Source organism: Rhinoraja longicauda, chromosome 5 (assembly GCF_053455715.1).
Source record: "Rhinoraja longicauda isolate Sanriku21f chromosome 5, sRhiLon1.1, whole genome shotgun sequence".
Lineage (NCBI taxonomy): Eukaryota > Metazoa > Chordata > Chondrichthyes > Rajiformes > Arhynchobatidae > Rhinoraja > Rhinoraja longicauda.
The window spans coordinates 22,328,588-22,354,697 of record NC_135957.1 but is presented as its reverse complement, the minus strand read 5'-3'; the positions used below and the strand labels follow the sequence as shown (position 1 = coordinate 22,354,697).

Here is a 26,110-nt window from a genome sequence, read left to right as displayed (position 1 = left end):
ATCAGAAAAGATCAAAATTAGAGATGGATACTGAAGAGATTGTAGATGCTGGAATATTGAGCAAAAAAACAGAAGATCTCTGCAAGTCAGATAGCATCTGTGGAGAGAAATGAACAGATAATGTTTTGAGTCTGATGTGAAGAAGGGACCCGACCTGAAATGTCATCCGTCCATTTTCTTTCACAGATGCTGCCTGACCAATTGGTTCCTCCAATAGGATGTTTTTTTACTCAAAGTTAGAGAGAATAAGTGGAAGGCAGAATACAGAAATAAGCCGTTCCACCCCCCTGGTCTCTCTCTGTAGGGGAAAAAAAACCTGCAGATGCTGGTTTAAATCGAAGGTAGACACAAAATACTGGAGTAACTCAGTGGGTTAGGCAGCATCTCAGGAGAGAAGGAATGGGTGATGTTTTGGGTCGAGACCCTTCTTCAGTCTGAAGTAGGATCTCGACCCGAAACGTCACCCATTCCTTCTCTCCTGAGATGCTGCCTGACCGCTGAGTTACTCCAGTATTTTGTCTCCCCTCTCTCTGTAGGAGTCTTCTCCCACTCTTCATCTTACTTGTCCTGCAATAATCCAGCCTTGAATGTATCTTTGTATTCACCACAGTGACTCCTACATTCTCACCACTCTTTGTGTAAAAAACTTTGCTCTGATTTTCTTACTGGATTGTTGAATGATGATTATTTATTCTTAAGTGTTTTTTATCCCCATAAGTAGACATGTTTTCTTCACATATAAATCACAATCACATTCATCACCATCAGTTTATCTATCAAGTTATTTCTCCATCTTCTCATTGCCAATGGTAGATAAAACACTGCCTCTTCAATCTTTCCCAATAGTTGTAATCAGTTATTTGCAGGAGACGGACATAACTAATGGCAAGGCAAACTAACATAAAGTGCTGGAGAATCTCAGTGGGTCAGGCAGTATCTCTGGAGACCTACATATGTTCTCCAGAGGTGCTGCCTGAGCTGCTGTTACTCCAGCAAATTGTACCTTTTTCTGTAAACCAGCATCTGCAGTTCCGTGTGTCGGCAAATTAACATGTTTTGTTTTGGTGCATGAATCCCGTCCAATGCCAAATTTACTTTCCTTTTCTGCTCAGCAGTGACATGCCCATGCGCTGTCTGCTCTCTTGTTTTGTGTGTGGGCACCTTGCCAAGAAAACTGCACCTGAAACCCAGCTGCAGCCCTTGTTGCTGTCATGGATTGGAGGGTTGGGGGGGGAGGGGGTGGGGAGGGGGAGGGGTGAGGGGGGGGAAGGGGTGAGGGGGGTGAAGGGGAGGGGGCAGTTGACGGGAGCAAAGTTTGTCTGCTCCTCCAAACCGTCAAATTGCAAAAAGTCACAACAGATGTTCAGTCTGATGCTTCACTGGGAAGTTTCTCAATGGAAACAAAGGCCCTCATCTGGCAGGGAGACGAGGATGTATGGAACAAGCTGCCAGAAGAGGTGGTTGAGGCTGAGACTATCCCAACATTTAAGAAACAGTTAGACAGATACATGGATAGGACAGGTTTGGAGGGATATGGACCATGTGCTGGCAGGTGGGACTAGTGTAGCTGGGACGTGAGGGCAGGGTGGGCAAGTTGGGCCGAAGGGCCTGTTTCCACACTGTATCAATGACTCTATAATGCCAATGTTTTAACATCCTTGTGCAAAACCTTAAAACACCAAAGGGAGAAATTTCACAGATGGTTTTCTACAGCAACCATTTTAAACTGTTGAGGTAACTGACTATGACTCTATGACTCTATGGATCAAAAACATGACAAGGTTCTATGTCTGCAACAAACTTATAGTTATACAGTATGGAAACAGGCCCTTTGGCCCAACGTGCCCACAACAGCCAACATGTCCCAGCTACACTAGTCCCACCTGCCTGCCATGTCCCTCCAAACCTGTCCTATCCATGTACCTGTCCAACTGTTTCTTAAACGTTGCGATAGTCCCTTCCTCAACTACCTCATCTGGCAGCTCGTTCCATGCACCCACCACCCTCTGTGTGAAAACGTTACCCCTCAGATTTCTATTAAATCTTTTCCCCTCCACCTTAAACCTATGTCCTCTGGTCCTTAATTCCCCTACTCTGGGCAAGAGACTCTACCCGAGTCACTGGTGCATCTACCCGATCTATTCCTCTCAAGATTTTATCCTCCTGCACTCCAAGGAATAGTCCCAGCCTACTCAATCTCTCCTTGTACCTCAGACCCTCGAGTCCTGGTAACGTTCTCGTACATCTTCTCTGTACCCTTTCCAGCTTGAAGAGAGGAACATAACTGCCACAGAAGGTAGTTGAGGCCAGTTCATTGGCTATATTTAAGAGGGAGTTAGATGTGGCCCTTTTTGCTAAAGGGATCAGGGGGTATGGAGAGAAGGCTACTGAGCTGGATGATCAGCCATGATCATATTGAATGGCGGTGCAGGCTCGGTGCCGAATGGCATACTCCTGCACCTATTTTCTATGTTTCTATGTTTCTATAATGGGTTGGGCAGCATCTGTGGAAGAAAATGGATAGTGGACATTTCGTGTCAAGACCTTGCATAAGGACTGAGAATGCAGAGGGGAGATATCAGTATAAAGAGGCTGCCTCACCTCTCCACCTCACCTCTTTGTACTGGGTATACCCCCTCTGCACTATCAATCCTGAGCAGAGATTCAGCCTGAAATGTCAACTATCATTCTGCCTCCACAGATGCTGCCTGACCCTCTGAGCTCCTCCAGCAGTTTGTTTTTGTTTTCTCCAGATTGCTGCATCTATAGTCTCTTTTGTGTCTTCATGTCTCCTGATGTCTGAATCACACTGAGGCTAATTACCCAGGTTGGGCAAGTCTCTAATTTCACCTTCCAACATTACAGCCCTCGGGATCGGATGGGTGCGGTGCAACTAGTTGTAGCTTTCTGTCTTTGCTTTCCAGCTCTCCCGAATGGAAGGCAGTGGATGCATCTGATTTACGAAGGCTAAACATGACCTCCAAAGATGATGGCGAATTTTGGTAAAGTATACCAAAACATTTAATAAATGAGCATACAGGTTAAAATTCCTACAGCATTTTGAAGAAACGAGGAAAAGTGATTGATATGTTCCGAGATCCACAGAGAGGTACAGCTCTGGAACTGTCCTTCAGATCCATTGGGTGCTAGCCATCAAGCTTCCATTTACTCTAACCCTACACTCATTCCATTTTATTATTCAGACATTCCCGTCAAATCCTTCCTGATCCTTGTACTCATCGAAATACCAGGGGCAATTCACAGTGGCCAATTAATATATCAAACCTTGAAATGTGGGAAGAAACCAGAGCACCCAGGGAGACGCACATGATCATGAGGAGAGCGTGTAAACTTCACACAGACGTTACCAGGGGTCAGGATAGAGCCCAGTTCCCTGGAGACGTGAAGCAGCAGCACTACTGACTGCTCCACAGCCATCACGCACCTCTGACACATGGAGTGCAATATTTAGATCACTGATTAGTTCACAAAATGAACATTAAAATGACTTGGAACTAATTGATGACAGACCGACTGATTTTTTTTTTTCATGAAGACCAGTCCAAACAAGATACCAGTTGTGGATGCGTTCTCCAGTGTGCACGATGCGACCTGTGCCTTTAGCACGTTGAGGGCAGAGGTCGCCCCTTGGTGCAGATTCTCAGCGTGGTCCATATAATTGTGGGAGTTCCCTGAATTATTTTGCTTGGGTGCCAGTGTGACCACTCTGAGGATACCTGGTCTGCATAGACTGTGTAATTGTTTTAAGGTACAATATGGATGTCCATTGTACAGGTGACCCCCTGTGTTAGGGAAATTTTGCAGTATTCAGAGTTCACTGTCAAAGCTTGACCTGCAAGGAGTGCAATCATAGAGCCATACAGAATGAAAATAGACCCTTTGGTCCACCATGCTTATGCTGACCAAGTTGGCGTTCTGGGTTAGTTCCATTTGCCAAGGTCACTCTAAATCCTTCCTATCCACAAGCTTCACTTCCATTTGACCTTATTCAGATTCCTGGTTCCTCCAATAGGAATGCTATTGGAAGCTGTGGAAGGGGATAACAGGGATTCACTAGGTTAACATCAGGAAAGAGATAGGAGCAAAAAGAGATCAATCCAACACAGGGTTTATGAATTCTCATAATACTTGAGAGTATAAACATTATTCCCCTAGTTTCAAATCAACAGCAAGGGGACATTATTGAGTGACTTTCATTAGCGTTGCACGTTTGATGGAGCAAGCAATCTTTTACATCAAGGCATGTGTGTAAAGGTGTTTGGTCAATGTTAAGGAGGATCTTGCTTGGAAGTGCAGAGACAGAGTTTTAGGAAGGAAATTTCAGAGCAGAAGTCATGGCACTGAAAGGCACAGCTGTCATTGGTGGAGTGATGGCACAAGAGGCCATCGAGGATGAGTGTTGAGTTGAGAATAGGGATGTTGAGACAGAAGTTGCAATGTTAGATAGTCAGGAATCATAAGTGGTGTTTAAGCCCATAGAGCACATGGTGAAGGAGAGGAGCAGGAGGTTTGATGGGAATCTGAGGATGGTTGAAGTCTGAGAACATTAGGTCAGGTATTTTCACACACCGAAGCCCCTGAATGAGTGTTTACAGTGCCGACATGGTAGGGTACAGACCGGGTACTGGTGAAAGGGATTGGATTAGGTTAGATGGATATCTGATGGTCGGTGTGGATATGATGGGTTGAATAATCTGTTTCTGTGCTGTCTGACTCTCTGATTCTTAGTGTTGGAAGGAGATGACTCCATTAAAAGGAGATGGGATTTCCCAGGAGATAGCTCCATATTCTCCTCTTATCAATATTGTGAGAATCTCAAAGAATTCTTTTGGGAAGTGCATGTCCAGAGAGGCAGTAGAGAAACTTTAAAGAACTGAGATAAACACAATGGAGCAAAAACGACCTCCTGTACTGTAGTTTCTATGATTCTTATTTTTTCCAATGGTCCTTTTAACGTGTGAATTAAATAATGTCTTGTGTCACACTTATCATTTGATTGAAGTAATTTTGATAAATTCTTTATGCAAGAAGTTGACCACTGATGGAAATTGAAAAAAGTTCTCTTCCCATGTTCTTATGGTTTCAATGTCATTAGGTCATAAGCGATAGGGGTAGAATTAGGCCATTCGTCCCAGTGAGTCTCCTCTGCCATTCAATCATGGCTGATCTATCTCTCCCTCCTAACCCCATTCTCCTGCCTTCTATCTGTACTAATCAAGAAAATGTAGTTTGTTTTTTCACTGAACGCACGGTTTCAAAGACTGCTGGCATGGATGAAGGCCATTGGTCCACTATGACCATGTTGGTTCTTCAAGAAAGATTTTCAATTTAAATTTGTCCCCACTCAGCATTTTTCAATGAGTTCTGTGAGTATCTGTCAACCTCAAAATCTGCAATTCAGTTAGACTCAACATCTTCCCAGCCGATGCAATCCAGCGGCCAATGACACCCACATTTATACATTTCTTTGTTTTTCGCAGGATGTCATTTGATGACTTTAAGAGACATTACAACAAAGTGGAGGTCTGTAATCTTACACCGGACTCCCTGGGAGATGATTCCCGTCACAAGTGGGAGGTGAAATGTTTTGAAGGGATCTGGTCCACAGGTTGCACAGCAGGTGGATGCAGGAACTTCCTAGGTAATGGACGTTTACAATGAATACAAGATGAAGAAATGCCGTTGAATTACATATGCCTGGAAGATGGATATTATATTGGATATATTTTTATGTGCAATTAGCAGATAGAAGCAAGTTTTCCTGTGATTAGATTTTCAATCATATCCATCACCCATTAGAGAACTGGGTTCTGTTATGCTGGTGATAACATGCCTAATGCTTTTCCTGCATCAGATCCTCACTTAATGGGCATGCAGCCCCCATTAATGCAATCTCTGATGAAAATGAGATTTTAAAGGTATGATCCACAAGGTGCAGTGATAGAGTTGCTGCCTTACAGTGCCAGAGACCTAGGTTCGATGCTGACTATGGGTGCTTTACGGAGTTTGTACATTCTCCCTGTGACTGCATGGGTTTTCTCCGGGTGCACTGGTTTCCTCCCACACTCGGGGCCGGATTAAGCTAGTGCGGGGCCCGTAGCGTATGTTATAAAGGGGATTTAAATAAGGGACAAGGTAACGTCACCACCCGCGCCCTACGTGACCTCACCCAGCCAGCGGTCACGTGCTCCCGCTCCACCAATGATGGCCGCCCGAGCTGGGAGGCGGGTTGCAACCTCCGCTCCCTGAACACACTCGGCCCCGAACTCTGTTAACGAGCTCTATTAGAAACATAGAAAATATGTGCAGGAGTAGGCCATTCGACCCTTCGAGCCTGCACCGCCATTCAATATGATCATGGCTGATCATCCAACTCAGTATCCCGTACCTGCCTTCTCTCCATACCCCCTGATCCCTTTAGCCACAAGGGCCACATCTAACTCCCTCTTAAATATAACCAATGGCAGAGAATTCCACAGATTCACCACTCTCTGTGTGGAAAAAAAACTTTTTCATCTCGGTCCTAAAACACTTCCCCCTTAGCCTTAAACTGTCCTACAGTGTGGGGGCCTACGGGCCAAATACGGGACTCTCAGAGAGTGTGTGATGGAGGGGTTTAGTATAGAGATACAGCACAAAAACAGGCCCTTCGGCCCACTGTCCGTACCGGCCAGCGATCCTTAAACTGTCCTACAGTGTGGGGGCCTGCGGGCCAAATACGGGACTCTCAGAGAGTGTGTGATGGAGGGGTTTAATGTAGAGTTACAGCACAAAAACAGGCCCTTCGGCCCACTGTCCGTACCGGCCAGCGATCTCCGCACACTCGAGGGACAATTTTACACATACACCAAGCCAATTAGCCTACAAACCCGTACGTCTTTGGTGTGGGAGGAAACCGAAGATCTAGGAGAAAGCCCACGCAGTCACGGGGAGAACGTACAAACTCCCCGTGGTTGGGATCGAACCCGGGTCTCCGGTGCTGTAAGCGCTGTTAGGCAGCAACTCTACCACTGTGCCACCATGGGGAGAATGACGGAGGATTGCGAGAAGAGGGTCAGAGGAGTGGGAGCCGAGGGTGCCAGAGAAGTAGAGACGGGGAGGGCCAGAGGAATGTGGAAAAGGTAGCACTGGAGGAGTGAATAGAAGTGGGACTGGAGGTATAGGGGTGAGAGGGACAGAGTGGAGGTAGGGAGTGCTGGAGCAGTGGATGCTGAGCATCCCAAGGTGTGGGTAGAGGAGGTGGTAGAAGAGTGGAGGAGGAGACAGGGCCCGGAAAGTGAGGAGCGAAGGCCTGGGGATTGGCGAGAAAGAGGGCTCGAGCTTTTGGGATGGGTGAGAGGGAATCGCAGGATTTGGGGAGTATGGGCCAGAAGAGTAGAGAGGGAGGGAGGTACGGACAGGTTGGGGCTGAGAAAAGGCCGAAAGTGTGAGGGAAAGTGCCCATAGAAATAGAAAGTAAAGGCCGGAGGAGAGGGGGGAAAGAGGTTCAGAGTAAACGGGGAGAGCGTAATGGAGATGCGCAGGGGGGACAGTGGGACAGAAGACTGGGAATAAAGGGTGGAAGTAGATTGGCAGAAGAGAGGACTGGAACAGTAGCTATTTGGAGGGATGAAAGTCTGGGAGGCGAGAGGGAAGGGGGATTGGGGAGAGAGAGAGAGAGAGAGAGAGAGAGAGCGGAGGGGGGGAGAGAGAGAAGACCGCAGGAGTGAAGAGAGAGAGAGAGAGAAGGCACTAGCAAGGAGAGGGAGGGGTAGGGAAAGAACAGGCGGGAGGTATCTGGAAGAGTGAGCAGTGGAGGATTCGGGGGAGCAAGTGCCAGAGGAGTGGGGAGAGAGCGCCAGAGGAGTAGGGAGGAGGGCCAAAGGAGTGGGAGAGATGGGGGGGGTGGGGGGGTGAAAGTGGCCCGGGGACTTGAGTGAAAAGAGCCGATGAGCGAGGAGTGAGAGGGCCGGATGTGTGGGGAGACAAGGCCAATATTCGAGCAGAGGAGTGAGATGTTTGGGTGAGGCCGGAGATGTGTGGAGTAAGAGGGCCGGAGGCTGGGGAGTTGTGCAACACAGCGCCCCCCAGTGGGATGCCGATTTCAAGCTTTTAGAGCGGGGCCCTCGAAAGCGCGGGGACCGTAACAAATGCCACTTTTGCTACTATGTTAATCCGGCCCTACCCACACTCCAAAGACGTACTGGTTTGTAGGTCATTTCAGTCTGAAGAAGGGTCTCGAACCGAAACCTCATCATCTGAAGAAGGGTCTCGACCCGAAATGTCATCATAGAAACATAGAAACATAGAAAATAGGTGCAGGAGTAGGCCATTCGGCCCTTCGAGCCTGCACCGCCATTCAATATGATCATGGCTGATCATTCAGCTCAGTAGCCTGTACCTGCCTTCTCTCCATACCCCCTGATCCCTTTAGCAAAAAGGGCCACATCTAACTCCTTCTTAAATATAGCCAATGAACTGGCCTCAACTACCTTCTGTGGCAGAGAATTCCACAGACTCACCACTCTCTGTGTGAAGAAATGTTTTCTCATCTCGGTCCTAAAAGACTTCCCCCTTATCCTTAAGCTGTGACCCCTGGTTCTGGACTCCCCCAACATCGGGAACAATCTTCCCGCATCTAGCCTCTCCAACCCCTTAAGAATTTTATATGTTTCTATAAGATTCCCCCTCAGTCTTCTAAATTCCAGCGAGTACAAGCCCAGTCTATCTAGTCTTTCCTCATATGTAAGTCCCGCCATCCCAGGGATCAATCTGGTGAACCTTCTCTGTACTCCCTCTAAGGCAAGAACGTCTTTCCTCAGGTTAGGAGACCAAAACTGCACACAATACTCCAGGTGCGGTCTCACCAAGGCCCTGTACAACTCAGTCTGAAGAAGGGTCTCGACCCGAAACGTCACCCATTCCTACTCTCTTGAGATGATGCCTGACCTGCTGAGTTACTCCAGCATTTTGTGATACCCTTGTTTGTAGGTTAATTGGCTTCGGTAAAAATTGTAAATTGTCCCTAGTGTGTAAGATAGTGATAGAGTACGGGGATTGTTGGGTGGAGTGGACTCAGTGGACTGCTGTATCTCTAAAACTAAAAATGGACAAAAATAAACAAGGAGCAAATTGTGCAACTCACTCACTCTCTCAACCATTCCATCTGCTGGCCTCAGATGTTATTGCTCAGCATTTTTTAAATAGCATTGCTGAGTACTCTATTACCATTTGTAGAATTCCACAGAATGCAGTGTCAAGTTGTTTAAAGGCCTTTTTTGAGAGAAATTGGCTTCTGATCGTCCCATATTACAAAACTGACCACAATCATAGAAACATAGGAAATAGAAACATAGAAAATAGCTGCAGGAGAAGGCCATTCGGCCCTTGGAGCCAGCACCACCATTCATTGTGTTTCAAGAGCTACCTCATTCTGATATCTCATTTGATCATTCTGAAGAAGGGTCTTGATCCAAAATGTCATCTGTTCGGTCGCTCCACTAATGCTGCCTGACACGTTAGGTTCATCCAGCACTTTCCTGTTTGCTCATTGGCTATGAAGCACCTAGGAACATGCTGAAGCAGTGAAATGTTCCCTTTGTGCCTCGTCACCCTTTACTTTTATAAACCAGAAAAAGTGAATGAGTTAAAGGAGACATTCGTTTTTAAGACAGTGACGCAAGGAGCTCAACAGGTCAGGCGGCATCTTTTGAGGGAATGGTCAGATGCCGTTTTGGGTCAGGACACTTCTGAAAGAAGACTTTGTGTTTTGCATTAGTTCTTAAGGGTGTGGGAGTGTTTTATTTTATAACAGAGACTGAATATGTATGTGGCTGTTTTGGACACAGACACTTTCTGGACCAATCCCCAGTACAAGATAAATCTGCTGGAAGAGGATGAGGAGCAGGAGGATGGCAAAAAGGAATGCACGATGGTGGTGGCTCTCATGCAGAAGAATCGGCGCAAGCTGCGTAAGGAAGGAGCAGCGCTGCAGACCATTGGATTCACTATTTATCAGGTGCCCCGCATAGTTTTGCTTTGGTTGTCAACTACTAAGTCATGAATCTAGAGCCTCAATAGCTGATCAACAAGTTAAAGCAGGGAAGGAGGGTGGCATGGATAGGAATGAATGGTTGTGCTCCTACCTCGGATGCAAGAGTGCTTTCCACTGCGTTGAACCTCATGTATAAGGGGTGCAAAGGAAGGTGGGCTGGGAAGGGCGAGTTAATAAGATCTGATCAGTGGGAGGAAAGGTGTGGTGATGGTGGTGGTGCAGTAGTTAAATGACCACACCAGTAATCCAGAGACCCAAGTTTAAATCCTTCCGGATGTGGAATTTACACACAATTGATTACCTAATTAAAAATATATATTCATTAATAATAATGACTACAAACCACCAGATTGTAAGAACCTGCCTGATTCATCAATGTTCTTTACTGTGAGAAATCTGTCATGTTTAGCCAGCCAATTTAGCTAAACATCATAGTTTAGTTTATTGTCATATACACCAAGCACAATGAAATGCCTGTTCACGTGAAACTCAAAATGAACAGTGTACATGCAATAATGATAAATAAATATAAGTTCAAAGCAGCAGAATGATGCAAGATTGTATTGCAAAAATCAATTAGTACAAAGGAATATTAAATCCAATAACGGAATAACCGATGAAGTAGAGTTTGAGCAAAACAGGTCAGGACCCGACACGAAACGTCTTCTGTCTATTTTCTCCACAAATGTTGCCTGATCCACTGAGTTCCTGCAGCACTTTGGGTTTTATTGTACAAGACATTAGCGAGGTCACATTTAGAGCATTTGCACACGACATTGGTGAGGCTACATTTAGAGTATTGGGTTCAGTTTTGGTCACCCAGTTAGAGGAACGATGTTATTAAGCTGGAAAGGGTGCAGAGATTTACAAGGATATTGCCAAGACCCAAGAGCCTGAGCTATAGGGAGAGGTTGAGCAGTCTAGGACTTTATTCCTTGAAGAGCAGGAGGCTGAGGGGTGATCTTATAGAGTTGTACAAGATCATGAGGAGTAGATCAGATGAATGCACAGAGTCTTTTACCCAGAGTACGGGAATCAAGAACCAGAGGACATAGGTTTAAGATGAGGGGGGAAAGAATTAATATGAACCTGGGGGGCAACTTTTTTTACACAAAGGGTGGTAGATGTATGGAACGAACTGCCAGAGGACATAGTTGCGGCGGGTACTATCGCAAAGTTTATGAAAGATTTGGATAAGTGCATGTATAGGATAGGTTTTGAGGTATATGGGCCAAATGCAGGCAGGTAGGACTAGTGCAGATGGGGCATGTTTGTCGGCATTGGCAAGCTGGGCCGAAGGACCTGTTTCCACGCTGCATAACTCTATGACTATGATTTAATGAGTTCCTCCAGCAGTTTGTGCTTTGCTCAAGATTCCAATATCTGCAGTTCTTCGTGTCTTCAAAGTAGAATTAGAATCTAGCCTAAACATAATTTTGGACCCATGGTTATGTGGTTGGCTTTTAAAATATCCTCTGAAATTGTCATTCAAACTAGGGACAGTGAACACTGCCTGAGAAATGAATTTAAGAAAATGGTTTTGTTCAGAGAGTTGGATGGATTTCAGTAAGAGAGTTGTATTCATAAAAGATGAGCTTCAGTGATATGTGAACTTTGTTTGCCTAAATGTTTCTTCACAATGATTTTGTAAAAACTGATTGTGCCCTACACAAATGAGAAATATTGGGGAAAAGAAAAGACATCAAGTGCAGGATTAACTCTGTGGGTCAGGCAGCATCCCCGGAGAACATGGGCAGGCAATATTTTGGAATAGGACCCCTCCTCAGACTGAATACTGGGAATTGGTACCATGACACTAACATTGGAAATTTGCTTTCAGGCTGAAGGGGGAGTTGACCATTTGCCGAAAGAGTTCTTCCGATTTCATGCTTCGCTTGCAAAGAGTAAATCGTACATTAATATGAGGGAAATCTGTGAAAGATTTAAACTTCCACCAGGAGAATACATCATTGTTCCCACTACATTTAAACCCAACGATGAGGCTGAATTTCTTGTTCGAATCTTCTCAGAGAAGCAAGCTCAATCAATGTAAGTTGTGGTTTATAAGTAAGTTTGTGTTGAGTTTAACAATCATACAGTGATACACAGAGCATTCAGATCATTGTGCCATGGCTAGATCTTTCAAAGAGCACATTAGACCCATTCTCTTCATCTTCCCACATCGTCACATAGATGATTCCTTCTCAAGTATTTACTCAGTTCCCTGTTGAATGTGACATTTGAATGTGCTTTCATGACCTTTCAAGCAGTGTGGAAATGAAAGCTTCTTTCCTTTGACAGGTTCCGAGCTTCGTATCTTTCTGTCCTTCATCCTCTCCAACTGCAATTTATTTTACTCATGCATATTTCAAATAATGTGAAGTGATTTGCTCAGACTTTTGCTTTTCATTTGCAGTGAATTGGGAGATAAAATTGGCGCTGATCTACCAGAGGTGAGTATTGGTTGCCCTGTAACTTCTATCAGCGTGGATCCAGGGAACATTGGTGATGTTAGCACATGGCTTCAAAATGTGGTCTGGATTGGGCACATCTGTGCTTCTGGTGCAGGGTTGTTGCTTTGTATAGTCTATGAGTTGGCCTCATTTGCCCAACTTCCTGATTTGGATCTTAATGGATGGTTGTTGAGCAACCATGATCATATTGAGTGGCAGTGCAGGCTTGAGGGGCAGAGTGGCCTGCTCCTGTTTCCTTGCATTGATTGGGGGTTATCTGTTGGCCCAGGGCACTGGGGTGAACTCAGCTACACTTGCACCTAGGCATCTGTTAGGTGCATTGGTCTCATTTGCCCAAGTCCCTGATTTGGTTCTGAATGCACAGTTGACGTCTCATAGCTTTGCTAAGTTCTCAGCCATGTGTCAGTGTGGGATTGGCAAGCGATTGGAGCAACGATGTGGCACACCTTCAGTTCTTCACTGATTGTCAGCCCAGGTTTCTATGCTCCAGTGTACGGTGAGTATTAAATGCAGAGGAGAGGGGGGATGGACGCTACCCTGAAGATCACAGCATGGGGACAGCATCTCCCTCTTTCTCGGGATGTTCCCACCATTCCTCTCTCTGACTGAACAGATGTCAGTCCTGAAGGAATCTAGACTGGGGAGAAATTTATGTTTCACAAAAGTGGAGAATGAAAGAGAATGTTTTGTTTCAGCCACCCAAGCCAACGCAAAAACTGCAGGAGAGTGAAGAAGAAAAGCAGTTCCGTGCTGTGTTTGAGCATATCTCGGGGAAGGTGAGCGGCTACTATTTCAGATGTTAACTGACAGTGGGGTGTTAATGCACAGGCGTGAGGTTCTATGGTATGGGCCATATCGTATCAGGAGTGTGGGCCCCAGAGTATCAGGAGTGAGGGGCCCCAGAGTATCAGGAGTGAGGGCCCCAGAGTATCAGGAGTGAGGGCCCCAGAGTATCAGGAGTGAGGGCCCCAGAGTATCAGGAGTGAGGGCCCCAGAGTAACAGGAGTGAGGGCCCCAGAGTATCAGGAGTGTGGCCCCCAGAGTATCAGGAGTGAGGGCCCCAGAGTATCAGGAGTGAGGGCCCCAGAGTATCAGGAGTGAGGGCCTCAGAGTATCAGGAGTGAGGGCCCCAGAGTATCAGGAGTGAGGGCCCAGAGTATCAGGCCCCAGAGTATCAGGAGTGGGGGCCCCAGAGTATCAGGAGTGAGGGCCCCAGAGTATCAGGAGTGAGGGCCCCAGAGTATCAGGAGTGAGGGCCCCAGAGTATCAGGAGTGAGGGCCCCAGAGTGTCAGGAGTGAGGGCCCCCGAGTATCAGGCCCCAGAGTATCAGGAGTGAGGGCCCCAGAGTATCAGGCCCCAAAGTATCAGGAGTGAGGGGCCCAGAGTATCAGGAGTGAGGGCCAGGAATATTAAGAATGAAGACCCAGAGTGATGATACATAATATTAGGAATGAGGCCTCAGAGCATCAGTGGTGAGGAACAGAGCAGCAGGAGTGGGGATCCAGAGTATCAAGAGTGCGGCCACAGAGTAACAGGCATGAGACCTCAGGATATCAGGAATGGGGACAGAATATCAGGAACAAGAACCCAGAGTATCAGATATGTAGGCCCAGAATAACAGGAGCAAGTCCAGGGAGGTTAGAATATCGTGTTCAGTTTTGGTCACCATGTTATAGGAAAGACATTGTAAAACTGAAAAGGGTGCAGAGCAAATTTGCAGTTGCAGTTTAGTTTATTGTCACGTGTACCGAGGTACAGTGAAAAGCTTTTGTTGCGTGCATGAGGATGTTGCCAGGACTTGAGGGTCTGAGGTATAGGGAGAGGTTAGGCAGGCTAGGACTTTATTCCTTGGAGGCAAGGACGATGAGGGGTGATCATATAGCGGTGTATAAAGGGATAGCGTAAATGCACAGTCTTTTACCCAGAGTAGGGGAGTCAAGAACCACATAGGTTTAAGGTGACGGGGAAAGTGTTAATAGGAACCTGAGGGGCCACATTTTTACACAAAGGGTGGTAGGCATATGGAATGAGCTGCCAGAAAAAGTAGTTGAGGCAGTTACTATCACAACAATTAAAAGACATTTGGACATCCTACATGGGTAGGATAGGTTTAGAAGGATATGAGCCAAACGCAGGCAGGTGGAACTAGTGTGGATGGGGCATTCTAGTCAGCATGGGCTTAAGGGCCTGTTTCCATGCTGTATGACTCTTTGACTATGACACTGAGGTTCAGGAGTGACCCCAGGGAGGTTCAGGACAGTGGGCTGGGAGTTTCAGGAGTGAGGAACTGGTGAATCAGTGATTCTGAGGAAGGTTGGAGAGTGAGGAGGGGGATGGATGAGGAGCTGACTGTGGCTTTGCAAATCCTTCCCAATTCCAGAATTTGGGCTGCAGTAATGGTGGGGATGGGATTATCTCCCTCTGCTCAAACCCTCTCTCTAGAATATTGAGTTCCGCTTGTGCATCTTATAGGATTTTTGTGAAAGTGGCAAAGTTACTGTAGTCATTCACTTGCCCTCAGATTGTTTTTAAATGTTTCTGACTGTAAAGTGGTGGTGGGCTGTATGATTGATGAGTTTGAAGCGGGGTGGGAGATGATTTGTGAAGAGCATAAATCGGAGGCTGTTTTTGTGCTGTCTAATGGAATGGAGGGGTGATGATCTATGATCATGGCTACAGAAAGCCATTGTGTCCTGACACTCAACAACAATCTTATCCTTCACATTTTCAACTGCTCTCTTTCAGGATCTAGAAATCAATGCTTTTGAACTGCAGGGTATTTTAGACAACGTGTTTGCTAAACGTAAGTTCACACATACTATGATCTCAGAGGGGCATCTCGTGTTACACAGTATAAGATGAAGTAATGTGGTTTATTTTTGGACAACACTGGTCAGGGTCTCATCTCTAGCTGTGAGGAGCCCCATTCCCCTGTCTCCAGGCTGCTGTATTGACACCAAGGTCTTAATCATGACTTGCAAGTTGTGGGAAGTCTGACAGGCTCATGATTCAAGCCTTGGAATGGACTCAGAGTGCCAGTGGGAGGGTGGTAAATGTGGATATTAAGCTGGGGAAGGGGAATGCACTGAAATGCATGCACAGGGTTGGGTGGGAAATATGGCATTATGTGGGGCTGTCAATAAATGCATCCCTGTAATTCCATTAGCCAACGATAGGCTCAAGTGAAGAATCAGACATTCAAATGACCACAAGGAAGGAAGAAGGGTCCTTGGAACCTTGTGCATGAACTGTGTATTGATTGAGCAGAGTGGAACTTTGATCCATCACTAACTATTGTTTGTTTTGCAGAAAAGAAAGTGGGAATCGAGAGTTTTGACATTGATACATGTCGCAGTATTGTGTCCCTCTACAATGTATCCTGTGGACAATTTTCTCTTGCAAACATGATCAGCATTTACCGGTTTAAAAAAAAAAGAGTTTGGTTTACTGTTATTTGTTGTAAAAGTAGGAATGTTAGGGTTCTGAGGGCATTGGGGAACTGGCATGAAAGACGAGATCAACATTGGTACAACGGGCTTGAGGGACTGAGTGGTCTAAATTACCCTTGTTTTCTCACATTCTTAAGTTCTCATTTGTTTATAAAAATAAATAATTTTGAGTTTTTTTGCCTCTGATATATACAATTTTTAAAAACTGATTTATGGCACCTCTTGTAATGTTGTAAGACTGGGCGAGGGAGAGCTTAGTGGGGAAGTCCCTTGAATGGGACAAAACCATGTTCTTATAATGTGGGCAAGAGTTCAGGCCACTATAGCATATGCAGTGGTGATGACAGAACCAAGCACCAGATCATTCAGGTGCAATGCTCCAAGAAGGGTAGACAATCAGAACCTTTTTCCCGGGTGGAAATGTCACATACTAGAGGGCAAAGCTTTAAGGTCAGAGGGACGACGTTTAATGGAGATATGCGGCCAAGTTTTTTACACAGAGAGTGGTGGATGCTTAGCTTAGAATACAATACAATACAATACAATAATGCTTTATTGTTACATGTGCAAAACACAGTGGAAAAATATGTCAGTGTTTTGCACATAGAATGTGCTGCCAGGGGTGGAGATGGAGGCAGATGCGATATGGTCTTTCAAAAGTTTTTGGATAGGCATGTGGATTTGCAGGGAATGGAGGGGGTGCGTATCACGAGTAAGCAGAGGAGATTAGTTTAACTTGGCCATTATGTTCAGCACAGACATTGTGGGCCAAAAGGCCTGTTCCTGTGCTGGACTATTCTATTCTAAAACATGCAGCTGTCAAACAAATATCAGGGTACTTGTATACAAACACCATGTACTATGTCTTAAGCACACAGAGTATATCCGTAAGCTTCAATTTCACAAACCTTGTCATTTTACTTCCATTTGGTAATATTCAGCCATTGTAAAATGTACTGAATTCAGAAAATACTCCCATGGTTCAGGCAGGGAAATGGTCCAAATGACAACTGTTTGCATTGTGACAACTGAGAGGTGCATGAGAAAAATTACTACATTGTGAGATATTCCTTGACTGTTTCTCAAACACAGAAAGAGACTGGTAAAGGACTTGGGTTTGAAGAATTTAAAATCCTCTGGCAGCGGTTAAGCATATGGAAGGTAAATAAAGAAGACAAAGAAATTTGCTGCTTTCACTGTGATCGTTTTCTAATTTTGTGTTTTTTATTGTCACTGCAGAATGCTTTCCTGAGATGTGATCATGACAAATCAGGGACTATATCATCTCATGAGCTCCGATCGGCTGTCATGGATGTTGGTAAGGAACTGGGCCTGGCTCGAGCCTTGCCTGACATTAAAGACATTTCCACAGTTTCCTGATCTCAGGATAGCCACAGGTTCCTTCTAGTTGCTGTAGTTCCTTGTAGTACTGTTGTAATATCAGCAATCACCAGAAGGTGGCAGTGCAGTTCATTCTTGATGTTGCACTAGCAGATCAACCTGGCTGTGGAGCTCCAGGCAAAGGTGTGGATTGTACGTCCATGAGCTAACTTAGAAAAGGAATGGTGCAAGCTGAACCACAACGTTAGCAGACAACCCACTTCCATGGAATTTGTTAACAAGTGTCTATCTTCCGTGCACGGTTTCTATAATTTAAGAAATGATCAGGGTTTGAAACAAGTAGCATGTGTTTTGTGTTCATGATCCCAGACTAGTGACCAGAGCTCGTGAGGAGTCTGGGGAAGTGATATTCAGTACTGGGGAGATTAGAAAGGTGACTGCTACTTTAACGGGATTAGAAGTGATCCAAGCAATGGTGAAATCATTGGATTGTTTTCTCAAAAGCATTGGAGGCTCTAAAGCATTGGACCTAATAGAAGTATATGAAATTATGAAAGGCATAGATAAGGTGGAAATGCCAAAGACTAGAGGGCTTAACTTTAAAGTGATAGGGTCAAAGTTTAAAGGAAATGTGCAGGGCAGAGAGTGATGGATGCTTGGGACGCACTGCCAGAGATGGTGTCATAGTGATGATGATGCGATAGTGCCAATTAAAAGATTTTTGGATAAGCACTTGGATATGCAGGGAATGGAGAATTTGAATCAACCTGAAACGTCACCCATTCCTTCTCTCCAGAGATGCTGCCTGTCCCGTTGTGTTACTCCAGCATTTTGTGTCAGTCTTTAATATGGATCACATGCAGGCAGAGGAGATTAGTTTAACATGGCATCTTGTTCGGCGCTGACATTATGGGTCAAACAGCCTGCTCCTGTGCGGGACTGTTCTATGTTCTAATTCCAATCATTTATCTGTTATCAGGGTTTCAGCTCAACAATCAGTTGCTACAACTGTTGGTCGTCCGATATGCAGATCCATACCAACAAATTGATTTTGATAATTACCTGCGTTGCATGGTTCGATTGGAGACTGCATTCAGTGAGTATTAGCTATAAACTAAGGGACACACCATGCTGTCTCTTCTAATTTGTGCAGCCAGCTGATTTTTCTGTAGAGAAGCAGAAATCTTTCCTTATCCACATTACAGCTAAGAATTTATTATCATTGATAACTGGAAAAGATTCTGTAGTGATGCACATTTAATTGTGCCCTCTCCCACAGGGTGAAATTGCCTGCAGGGTGATGCAATCTATTTGCCCTGTGTCCAATACATGTGCTCTATTTAGCACATGCACAAAATATTTGCAAATCTCCAAACTAAACTTTATTTCAATGCCCTTCCAGCTAGCCTCACATCATCTGCCTCTTTAAACTTTAGCCAGTACAAACCTCTGCTGCTCAGCCTCCCAGATCATATTTACCCCTAACCCCATGTATACCAAGATCTATACTGACATTGCTTTAGTTTTGAAAATCTTAAGCTTTGCTTTAAAAATCCCCACGTGACCCATTCCTTTTGTTTAACCTCCTCTATCCTCCTGAGCCTTTATGATCTCTTCAATTCTCCAACTTCAAATTCTTGCTTATGCCAAGTTTTAATCTTTAGCATGATGCAATGAAATTGGTTCCAGAGCTTTATTCCGTTGTTGTTTAATTGGTGTGGTTTAGCAAATTAACATACTTGCATTAAAGCTCAAAGCACTGGAATTCTATCTGGCTCCATTTCTCTCATTGTCTTTGAAAACTACTTTTGGCCAAAAGTCACCTATTTTAATCACCTGTTCTTATTTAAGTGGCTCAGTGTCAAATTTTGTCTGGTAATATTATAAAGTGTGCTCTGACATATTTTCGTGCAAAGGATGCCACAGAAAGGCAAGCTATTAACAGATACCCAGCCTTGGAACATTTGACCTTTTAATTCTATTGGAGACCAGAATCCTAGAGTGGTTGAATCTTGGGAGAAAAAAGTGGCTTTAATGTAGGATTAGAGGCTAATGGTCAGCATGGACTTAGTGAGCCAAATGGATATTTTTCATGCTTGTAACTCTCCAGAGTGTTTTATTGTCATACTAGACCAAGTGGACCCGTTGGGCCCAAACCTCTCCTGTATTGGTGCAGGTGCAGCTCCCTCTCCTCCTCCCTTCCCCCTCAATCCCCCTTATCCTCCCTCCTCCCCCTCCCTCCCTCCAACCCTAGGAGATAGATCTAAACTTTGAAATGTGAATAACTTAAAAAATATAACGCTGATTTTGAATGAAACTTCTTCCATTAGCACCAAATGGTGAGTAACGTGGGCCTAAAATTGTCGCGCTATCGTGTACCGTTTTGGCTGTAGTTCAGGAACAAACAAACAAACAAACAAGAGTTTTAGTACATAGATGTCCCATTGAGGCTCCTATTATTGTGTTTCCCAATGGCAGGAGTGAAATTTGGCCAGGGTGGTATGGATTTCTGCTGATGCTGGCCACTTTTTGACCACTTTTTGTTATCTTCTTCATTCCTGGCCATTTCAGTTGCCAGATCAGGCTGTGATGCAACCAGTCAAAATGCTTTCTGCTTTACACTCTAGAAATTCAAGAGGTAGGAGTCTAAGACTCCAATAAAAGGAGAGTTAATAGAAATAATCAAAATTGTGATAGGTTTTGACAGTGAACTGGGTGAAACTCTTTCCAGTGGCAGGAGGGTTAGTAAATATAGGACGCAGATTACAAAAATGGCAAAAAAGCAGAGAGGGATGTGTTTTTTTCTCTCACTGTGAATCCACTCCTTGTAGAGTTAATGACTTCAGATTCAGTAATAACTTTCAAATGGGAATTAAATATCCATATTTAAAATGAAAAAAAGACTGGGCTATGGGGAAAGATCAGGAACATGTGTGATTGTATCCACTGCTTCGCCGATGATATCCAGCTCCTCATCTCCACCAAGTCAATCTCCTCCACCACACACTCTACACTGACAAACTGCATTACTGAAATAAAATCTTGGCTTCAATCAAACTTCCTCAAACTCAATTGCAACAAATCATCATCATCATCATTGGTCCAAAAATGCTCACCAAATCCACCCAAAACTTCATCCTCAACATTGATGGTCTCCCAGTATCCACCTCACCTCACATCCGGAATCTTGGAATCATCCTTGATCAAACCCTCTCCTTCGACAAACACATCAAACACATCACAAAGACAGCCTTCTTCCACCTCAAAAACATTGCCCGTCTCCGTCCATCCCTCTCCTCCACAGCTGCAGAAACCCTCATCCACGCCTTCATCACCTCCCGTCTGGACTACTGCAACAGCCTCCTCTATGGCGCACCCTCAAAAATCATCAATAAACTTCAATACATTCAAAACTCCGCTGCCCGTCTACTCACACACACACCTCGATCTGTGACCATATCACCCCCGTCCTTTATAAACTCCACTGGCTCCCCATCCCCCAGAGAATCCAGTACAAAATCCTCCTCATAACCTACAAAGCCCTCCATAACCTGGCCCCATCCTACCTGACCGACCTCCTCCACAGGCACACTCCCACCTGCACCCTCCGCTCTGCCGCTGCCAATCTCCTATCCCCCCACATCCGGACTAAACTCAGATCCTGGGGGGACAGGGCTTTCTCCATCGCTGCTCCCACCCTATGGAACTCACTACCCCAAACCGTTAGAGACTCCCCCACACTCACCACATTCAAAACATCGCTGAAGTCTCACCTGTTCAGTACTGCCTTCAACCACTGAAGGTCACCTCACCTTCTGTCTCCTTTCTCTGTTCATTTATTTATTTACTTATTTATCTATTTATTCATTTCCCTATGTTCTCAAAATCTCTGTAAAGCGTCTTTGAGTATATGATAAGCGCTATATAAATAAAATGTATTATTATTATTATTATTGTTTTGTGCTGCAAGATTCTGTGATAAAGTGACCAAAGCAGAAACTGTCAGTCTAACACTGATCTGCCAAGTACACGTCTTAGCACAAACCTACAGTTCAAAACAGCTGTAAAAATAATATGGCAGTACAAATGGGGAGATTGACTAAAGAGAGGCTGTGACGAAATGGGGAATACAACTGAGACTATATCTATTGTTTGAACCATTAAAAAAAAAAAGCCATTTGTGGTCAGGAGTGATCAAATAGACAACCATGTCGATGCATTCCATCTACATTAGACCCAGGTGGGTGGAGAGCACTCATCCCATCAGTGCTCACCTGAACTTTGGGATCATCCAACAGTTTGGGATTGTATCAGAGTTCAATTCACTCAAGAGGAACCAAGATGAAGGTTTAAACACATTTTACTGTTAATATTTTAAATCATCACACAGCAACTTTAATTAAAAAACGCATTTCTTTAACGGATAACAAGTGACTGAAGTTAAAGTGTAGTGCAATATCTTTTGTAGTGTTTATTGTATTTTTTTTTTAAATATAGGATCATTCAAGGCTTTTGATACCCGGCAGACTGGTGTAGTGAACTTGAACTTAGCGCAGGTAAGTGACTATGCTTCAGTCAACGTGTTCTTTCCATGGGCATTTACTACAAATTCTTGTATCTTGTCACACAAATCCATCTCCAGCACCATTGGGTACTGAAATATGACAGCCCTTTTCAAATATAGGAAGAGAATTTGCACGTAAAAAACTACCCGAAAATGTGTAAACTGGCAGGATATACATATAACTTCACTAACTGGAGGAGATACTCCAGTATCTGGGGATAACTGCAGGAGATATCATCTTATTTGACTGTCAATAACAGGCAGCCATCCCACTGGGAGATGAGAGAGACTTAATATTCCAGCAATGGTTAAATGCTTCAGGAGCATGAGGTAGCCGTTCTTCCCTCAACTCAGATTCTTCCACTGATTGTTTTCAGACTGAAAGTTTAACCTAATATCATTTAAAAAAAAAGTTAATAGCATCTGCACTGTTTTGTCTCTGTTGTGGGATAAAGGAAAACTATAAATATTTTTACCAAGCCACTTTGTGTAGCACTGGGAGTGTCAACATGCATTAGGCTCAAGTCTCTGAAATGGAGCTCAGACTCAGAGTCCTGCCCCCAACTGAGCTGAAATATGCTGTTCTACTTATTGGTCAGACATTGTCAGCTGAACAGGATTATTTTCACTCCTTTTAACCCGTAGACTTTTTTTTCCTCAAAACAGTGGCTCTACCTGACTATGAACATATGAAAATTGAACAGAAGATTGAATAGAAGATTGTTATGTGTCAGTGCATACTACGAACAACTGATCTTAGTTCCCACGTTAGGCTGGGTACCGTATGTAACTGAATGAGGTCTTATTCTTTGCATTTAATTTTTTAATGAACAATACTTTTATGTATGAACATTTTTGGTGGAACTATTTTGGCAAATGCACCTGCTCGCAAAGGTACAATTCTAGGAAAATTATCTGTTCCGGGGCTGCATCATATTCCTCCATTTGTAAGTAAAAGTCATTTCCTGCTACCTTCTAGCATTGGATCCTATTGCTCTTTTCATTAATCCTCCCATTGAAGCTCATCTATCTAGAACATTTAGTATCCTCTCTCACCTTCGCTGATGGCTTTTGGCCTCTCAACAATACCCCTCTCTGGTATATTATCTTTACTCTCAAACTCCAAGTATGTAGGCTGTCTCATTATACAACTCCTTTCATGACCTTAACTCCCCCAATGAAATCCATTTTAAGAACTTGACACATACACTTCTAGGGTTAATAATTGTATCAGAAACATTCTAAATTCAAGATTTTTAAAAATAAGTGGAAGACATTAGTAAAGGGTTGTGGACATTTGTCATCCAATTTGTGATTAAAATGAATTGCCTGTGTGGTCGACCATGTGGCCAATTGGGCTGTTTCTGTTGTTTCCTTTGAGTTCTCGGGGCTAGCGGAATCAAGGGATATGGGGAGAAGGCAGGCACAGGTTACTGATCACAATGAATGGCGGTGCTGGCTCGAAGGGCCAAATGGCCTCCTCCTGCACCTATTTTCTATGTTTCTATATTTCCTTCTGTTCCCCAATCAGAAAGTTCCTTATTCATAAACAACAAAAATGCACCCCTGTTAAATGACTGATGATAGCGCAGGGCACTCCTTTAAGGGAGTTGGGGCTGTTTCTGGGATTTCCAATGGCACAATGGTGTATTATTGTCACAAATGCGAAGTGCACACGCATTGTGAAATTCTTTTCTAAGTCTAGTAGAGTATCACTATACCATTCCCAGTTAGCAATTCTACAGAAATAGTCTATTGCTCCCATATGCAAGAGGTGCCATGTTTTGGCACCATGTTCCAAGCCCAGTCCAGGTCCAGTTGGTGTGAGTGGTGCCCGATACAGGCAGGCCCCAGGCTGCAATGGGCCTCCAGCCATTTCCTTCCTTGACCAACCAGCAACCGATGTCCTCTCCGTGCCCATCTACCTTTGTTCCCCGGGGTGGGGCCTCCCACAGCAGTCCTCGAGGGCGCGGTAGACCCAACCCCGGTTCCCTCCTCTCCTACCAGCCTCGCTCCTCTCCCGTTGTATCAGTTGTCGTTTGCCAGCTCCATCCTCCTGGTCCCTGGTATTCGGGGGATGAGCAGCAGCAGCTTGGCTGGCTCCCCCTTTCAGGCCACGGTCCACCAAGTCCTCCCGGGCATTGGCCAGCTTGGCTGCTGCACACTGCAGGCCACGGAAGGCTGGGTCCTGCGTTCAACCGTGGCCTGCACTGGGTCTTGTGTGCAGTCTGCCAGCTCAGAGGCTTCCCCTGTAAACACCCCGTGATCCTTTTCTCAAATGGCCATAAACAAGCCAAGCATTCCCATCTTTCATTTTATCTAGAATCATTTTAAGACCCTTGCATTAGTCTGAAGAAGGGTCCCGACCTGAAACATCACCTATCCAGAGATGCTCTTTTTTTGTAAACCATCATCTGCAGTTCCTTGTCTACTCCTTTTATCACTAATTGTTTACTCAATGACAAACCTACTCATCTTGAAGGTGTAAAGGAAGGAATAGATTCACTCCATGATAAAGAATAGTTGAGGTAAACCGTGTAGGTGCATTTGAGAAGCTAGATAAAGACAAGGGAAGAAGAAATGGTAGGATTGTGTTTGGGGTAGAGAGACTTTCTGAAGTATAAATAACAAAATTAGGCAAAATAGATTCTTTGTGCTGTAATGTTCATGATTGAAATGTAGTTTAAGATATTTTTAATTTATATTGTGAAAATTTGAGTTTGGCGTAATAGTCTTGTTTTTCTCAGATGAGAGCTGATCAGTTTAACAATTAGTAACCAGATTTAAATCAAACATGTTTGAGGCATGATCTACATGGTGCTAGTACAGTAGTGTCATAAAGCATATATTGGCCATAGTGTAGTTTCTGTTCAATTGAGCTAAATTCTCCATGTTCTCCAACATTTCCTCAGTGTACTACCAGGTTATACTCAAAAGGTTAAACAAAACGAGGTGCTGAACAATTCTATTTTTCAAAACCTAATTGGTCCCTCTATGTGAACAAAGAGGGAAATACACGGTGTCAATATGCTATTACTCGCTGGAATTTAGAAGACTGAGGGGGGATCTTATAGAAACATATAAAATTCTTAAGGGGTTGGAGAGGCTAGATGCGGGAAGATTGTTCCCGATGTTGGGGGAGTCCAGAACCAGGGGTCACAGCTTAAGGATAAGGGGGAAGACCGAGATGAGAAAACATTTCTTCACACAGAGAGTGGTGAGTCTGTGGAATTCTCTGCCACAGAGGGTAGTTGAGGCCAGTTCATTGGCTATATTTAAGAGGGAGTTAGATGTGGCCCTTTTTTCTAGGGGGATCAGGGGGTATGGAGAGAAGGCAGGTATAGGCTACTGAGCTGGATGATCAGCCATGATCATATTGAATGGCGGTGCAGGCTCGAAGGGCCGAATGGCCTACTCCTGCACCTATTTTCTATGTTTCTAAATGCAAAAACATCCTGCTGGACACAGCCATGAACATCCAGAACAACAAGAATGAATGCACTCAGCATCAGAAATAATGGGAAGACCTGAAGATCCATAGTGTGTTAACCAAAATATCCATTCCTCTCCACCTTAACTCATCCAATACATTAGCCCGAATGCTCGTGCTGTCCTGATCTCCTCTTTCTCAAGTAGTCCACTGGGGATGACTGACTTCGTGTGCATCTCAGTTGATTTTGAAGTGGCTGATGAGAGCATCACAGTGGAGGCACGAGATACCTCATGGGACAGATGGTTAGGTAGTTTGAAGCTATGTACTTGCACCATGCAAGCTGGGTTGTGTGTGCTCCTGATACACATTTGAAGTTCTCACTGCCAGCCCAACTGGTGCTTCTCCACTGTGAGCAGTCTTGGGCATCGGTCCTGTCCTACTGTTGTCCTTTCCTAGCTGGTTGCCTGTCCCTCTGTGCACAGTCCTCTCCTAGTGCCATACTATGCCAGCCCTGTTACATTGCTGTGACCAGTAATAGCTGCCTCAAGAGTAAATCAGCTTCAACGATACCAGCTTCAATTGGTACCAGTGATATTAACAAAATGTAACCTAAGAAATTAAAGTAGATTCATTACTATGTCTGTAATTCGCCTGGAGATGTGAAACAGCTTTGATGTCAAGTTTTAATCTTTGTTTGGATTCTGATCTACATTTTGTATTGATATGGGGGAGATTATGAAAATAAAGTGACTGTTTGGTGTTTGACTCTTTCCAGCCTCTATTGTGCACTTTCT

General features: G+C 44.5%; 1 protein-coding gene across 1 annotated transcript in view; it reads left to right on the top strand.

Annotated features, from left to right (window-relative positions):
- Positions 1-26,062, top strand: part of LOC144593852 (calpain-9-like) — a 50,496-nt gene extending 24,434 nt beyond the window's left edge. The window contains exons 11-23 of the mRNA XM_078399970.1: positions 2,925-3,002; positions 5,502-5,662; positions 9,849-10,018; positions 11,895-12,103; positions 12,471-12,507; positions 13,224-13,304; positions 15,275-15,332; positions 15,839-15,903; positions 17,071-17,139; positions 17,218-17,296; positions 18,299-18,415; positions 21,817-21,875; positions 22,550-26,062. Coding sequence (XP_078256096.1) covers positions 2,925-3,002; positions 5,502-5,662; positions 9,849-10,018; positions 11,895-12,103; positions 12,471-12,507; positions 13,224-13,304; positions 15,275-15,332; positions 15,839-15,903; positions 17,071-17,139; positions 17,218-17,296; positions 18,299-18,415; positions 21,817-21,875; positions 22,550-22,576 — 1,210 coding nt within the window. The 3' untranslated portion in view covers positions 22,577-26,062. The remainder of the gene's footprint in view (positions 1-2,924; positions 3,003-5,501; positions 5,663-9,848; positions 10,019-11,894; positions 12,104-12,470; positions 12,508-13,223; positions 13,305-15,274; positions 15,333-15,838; positions 15,904-17,070; positions 17,140-17,217; positions 17,297-18,298; positions 18,416-21,816; positions 21,876-22,549) is intronic.
- Positions 26,063-26,110: the final 48 nt, after the last annotated feature.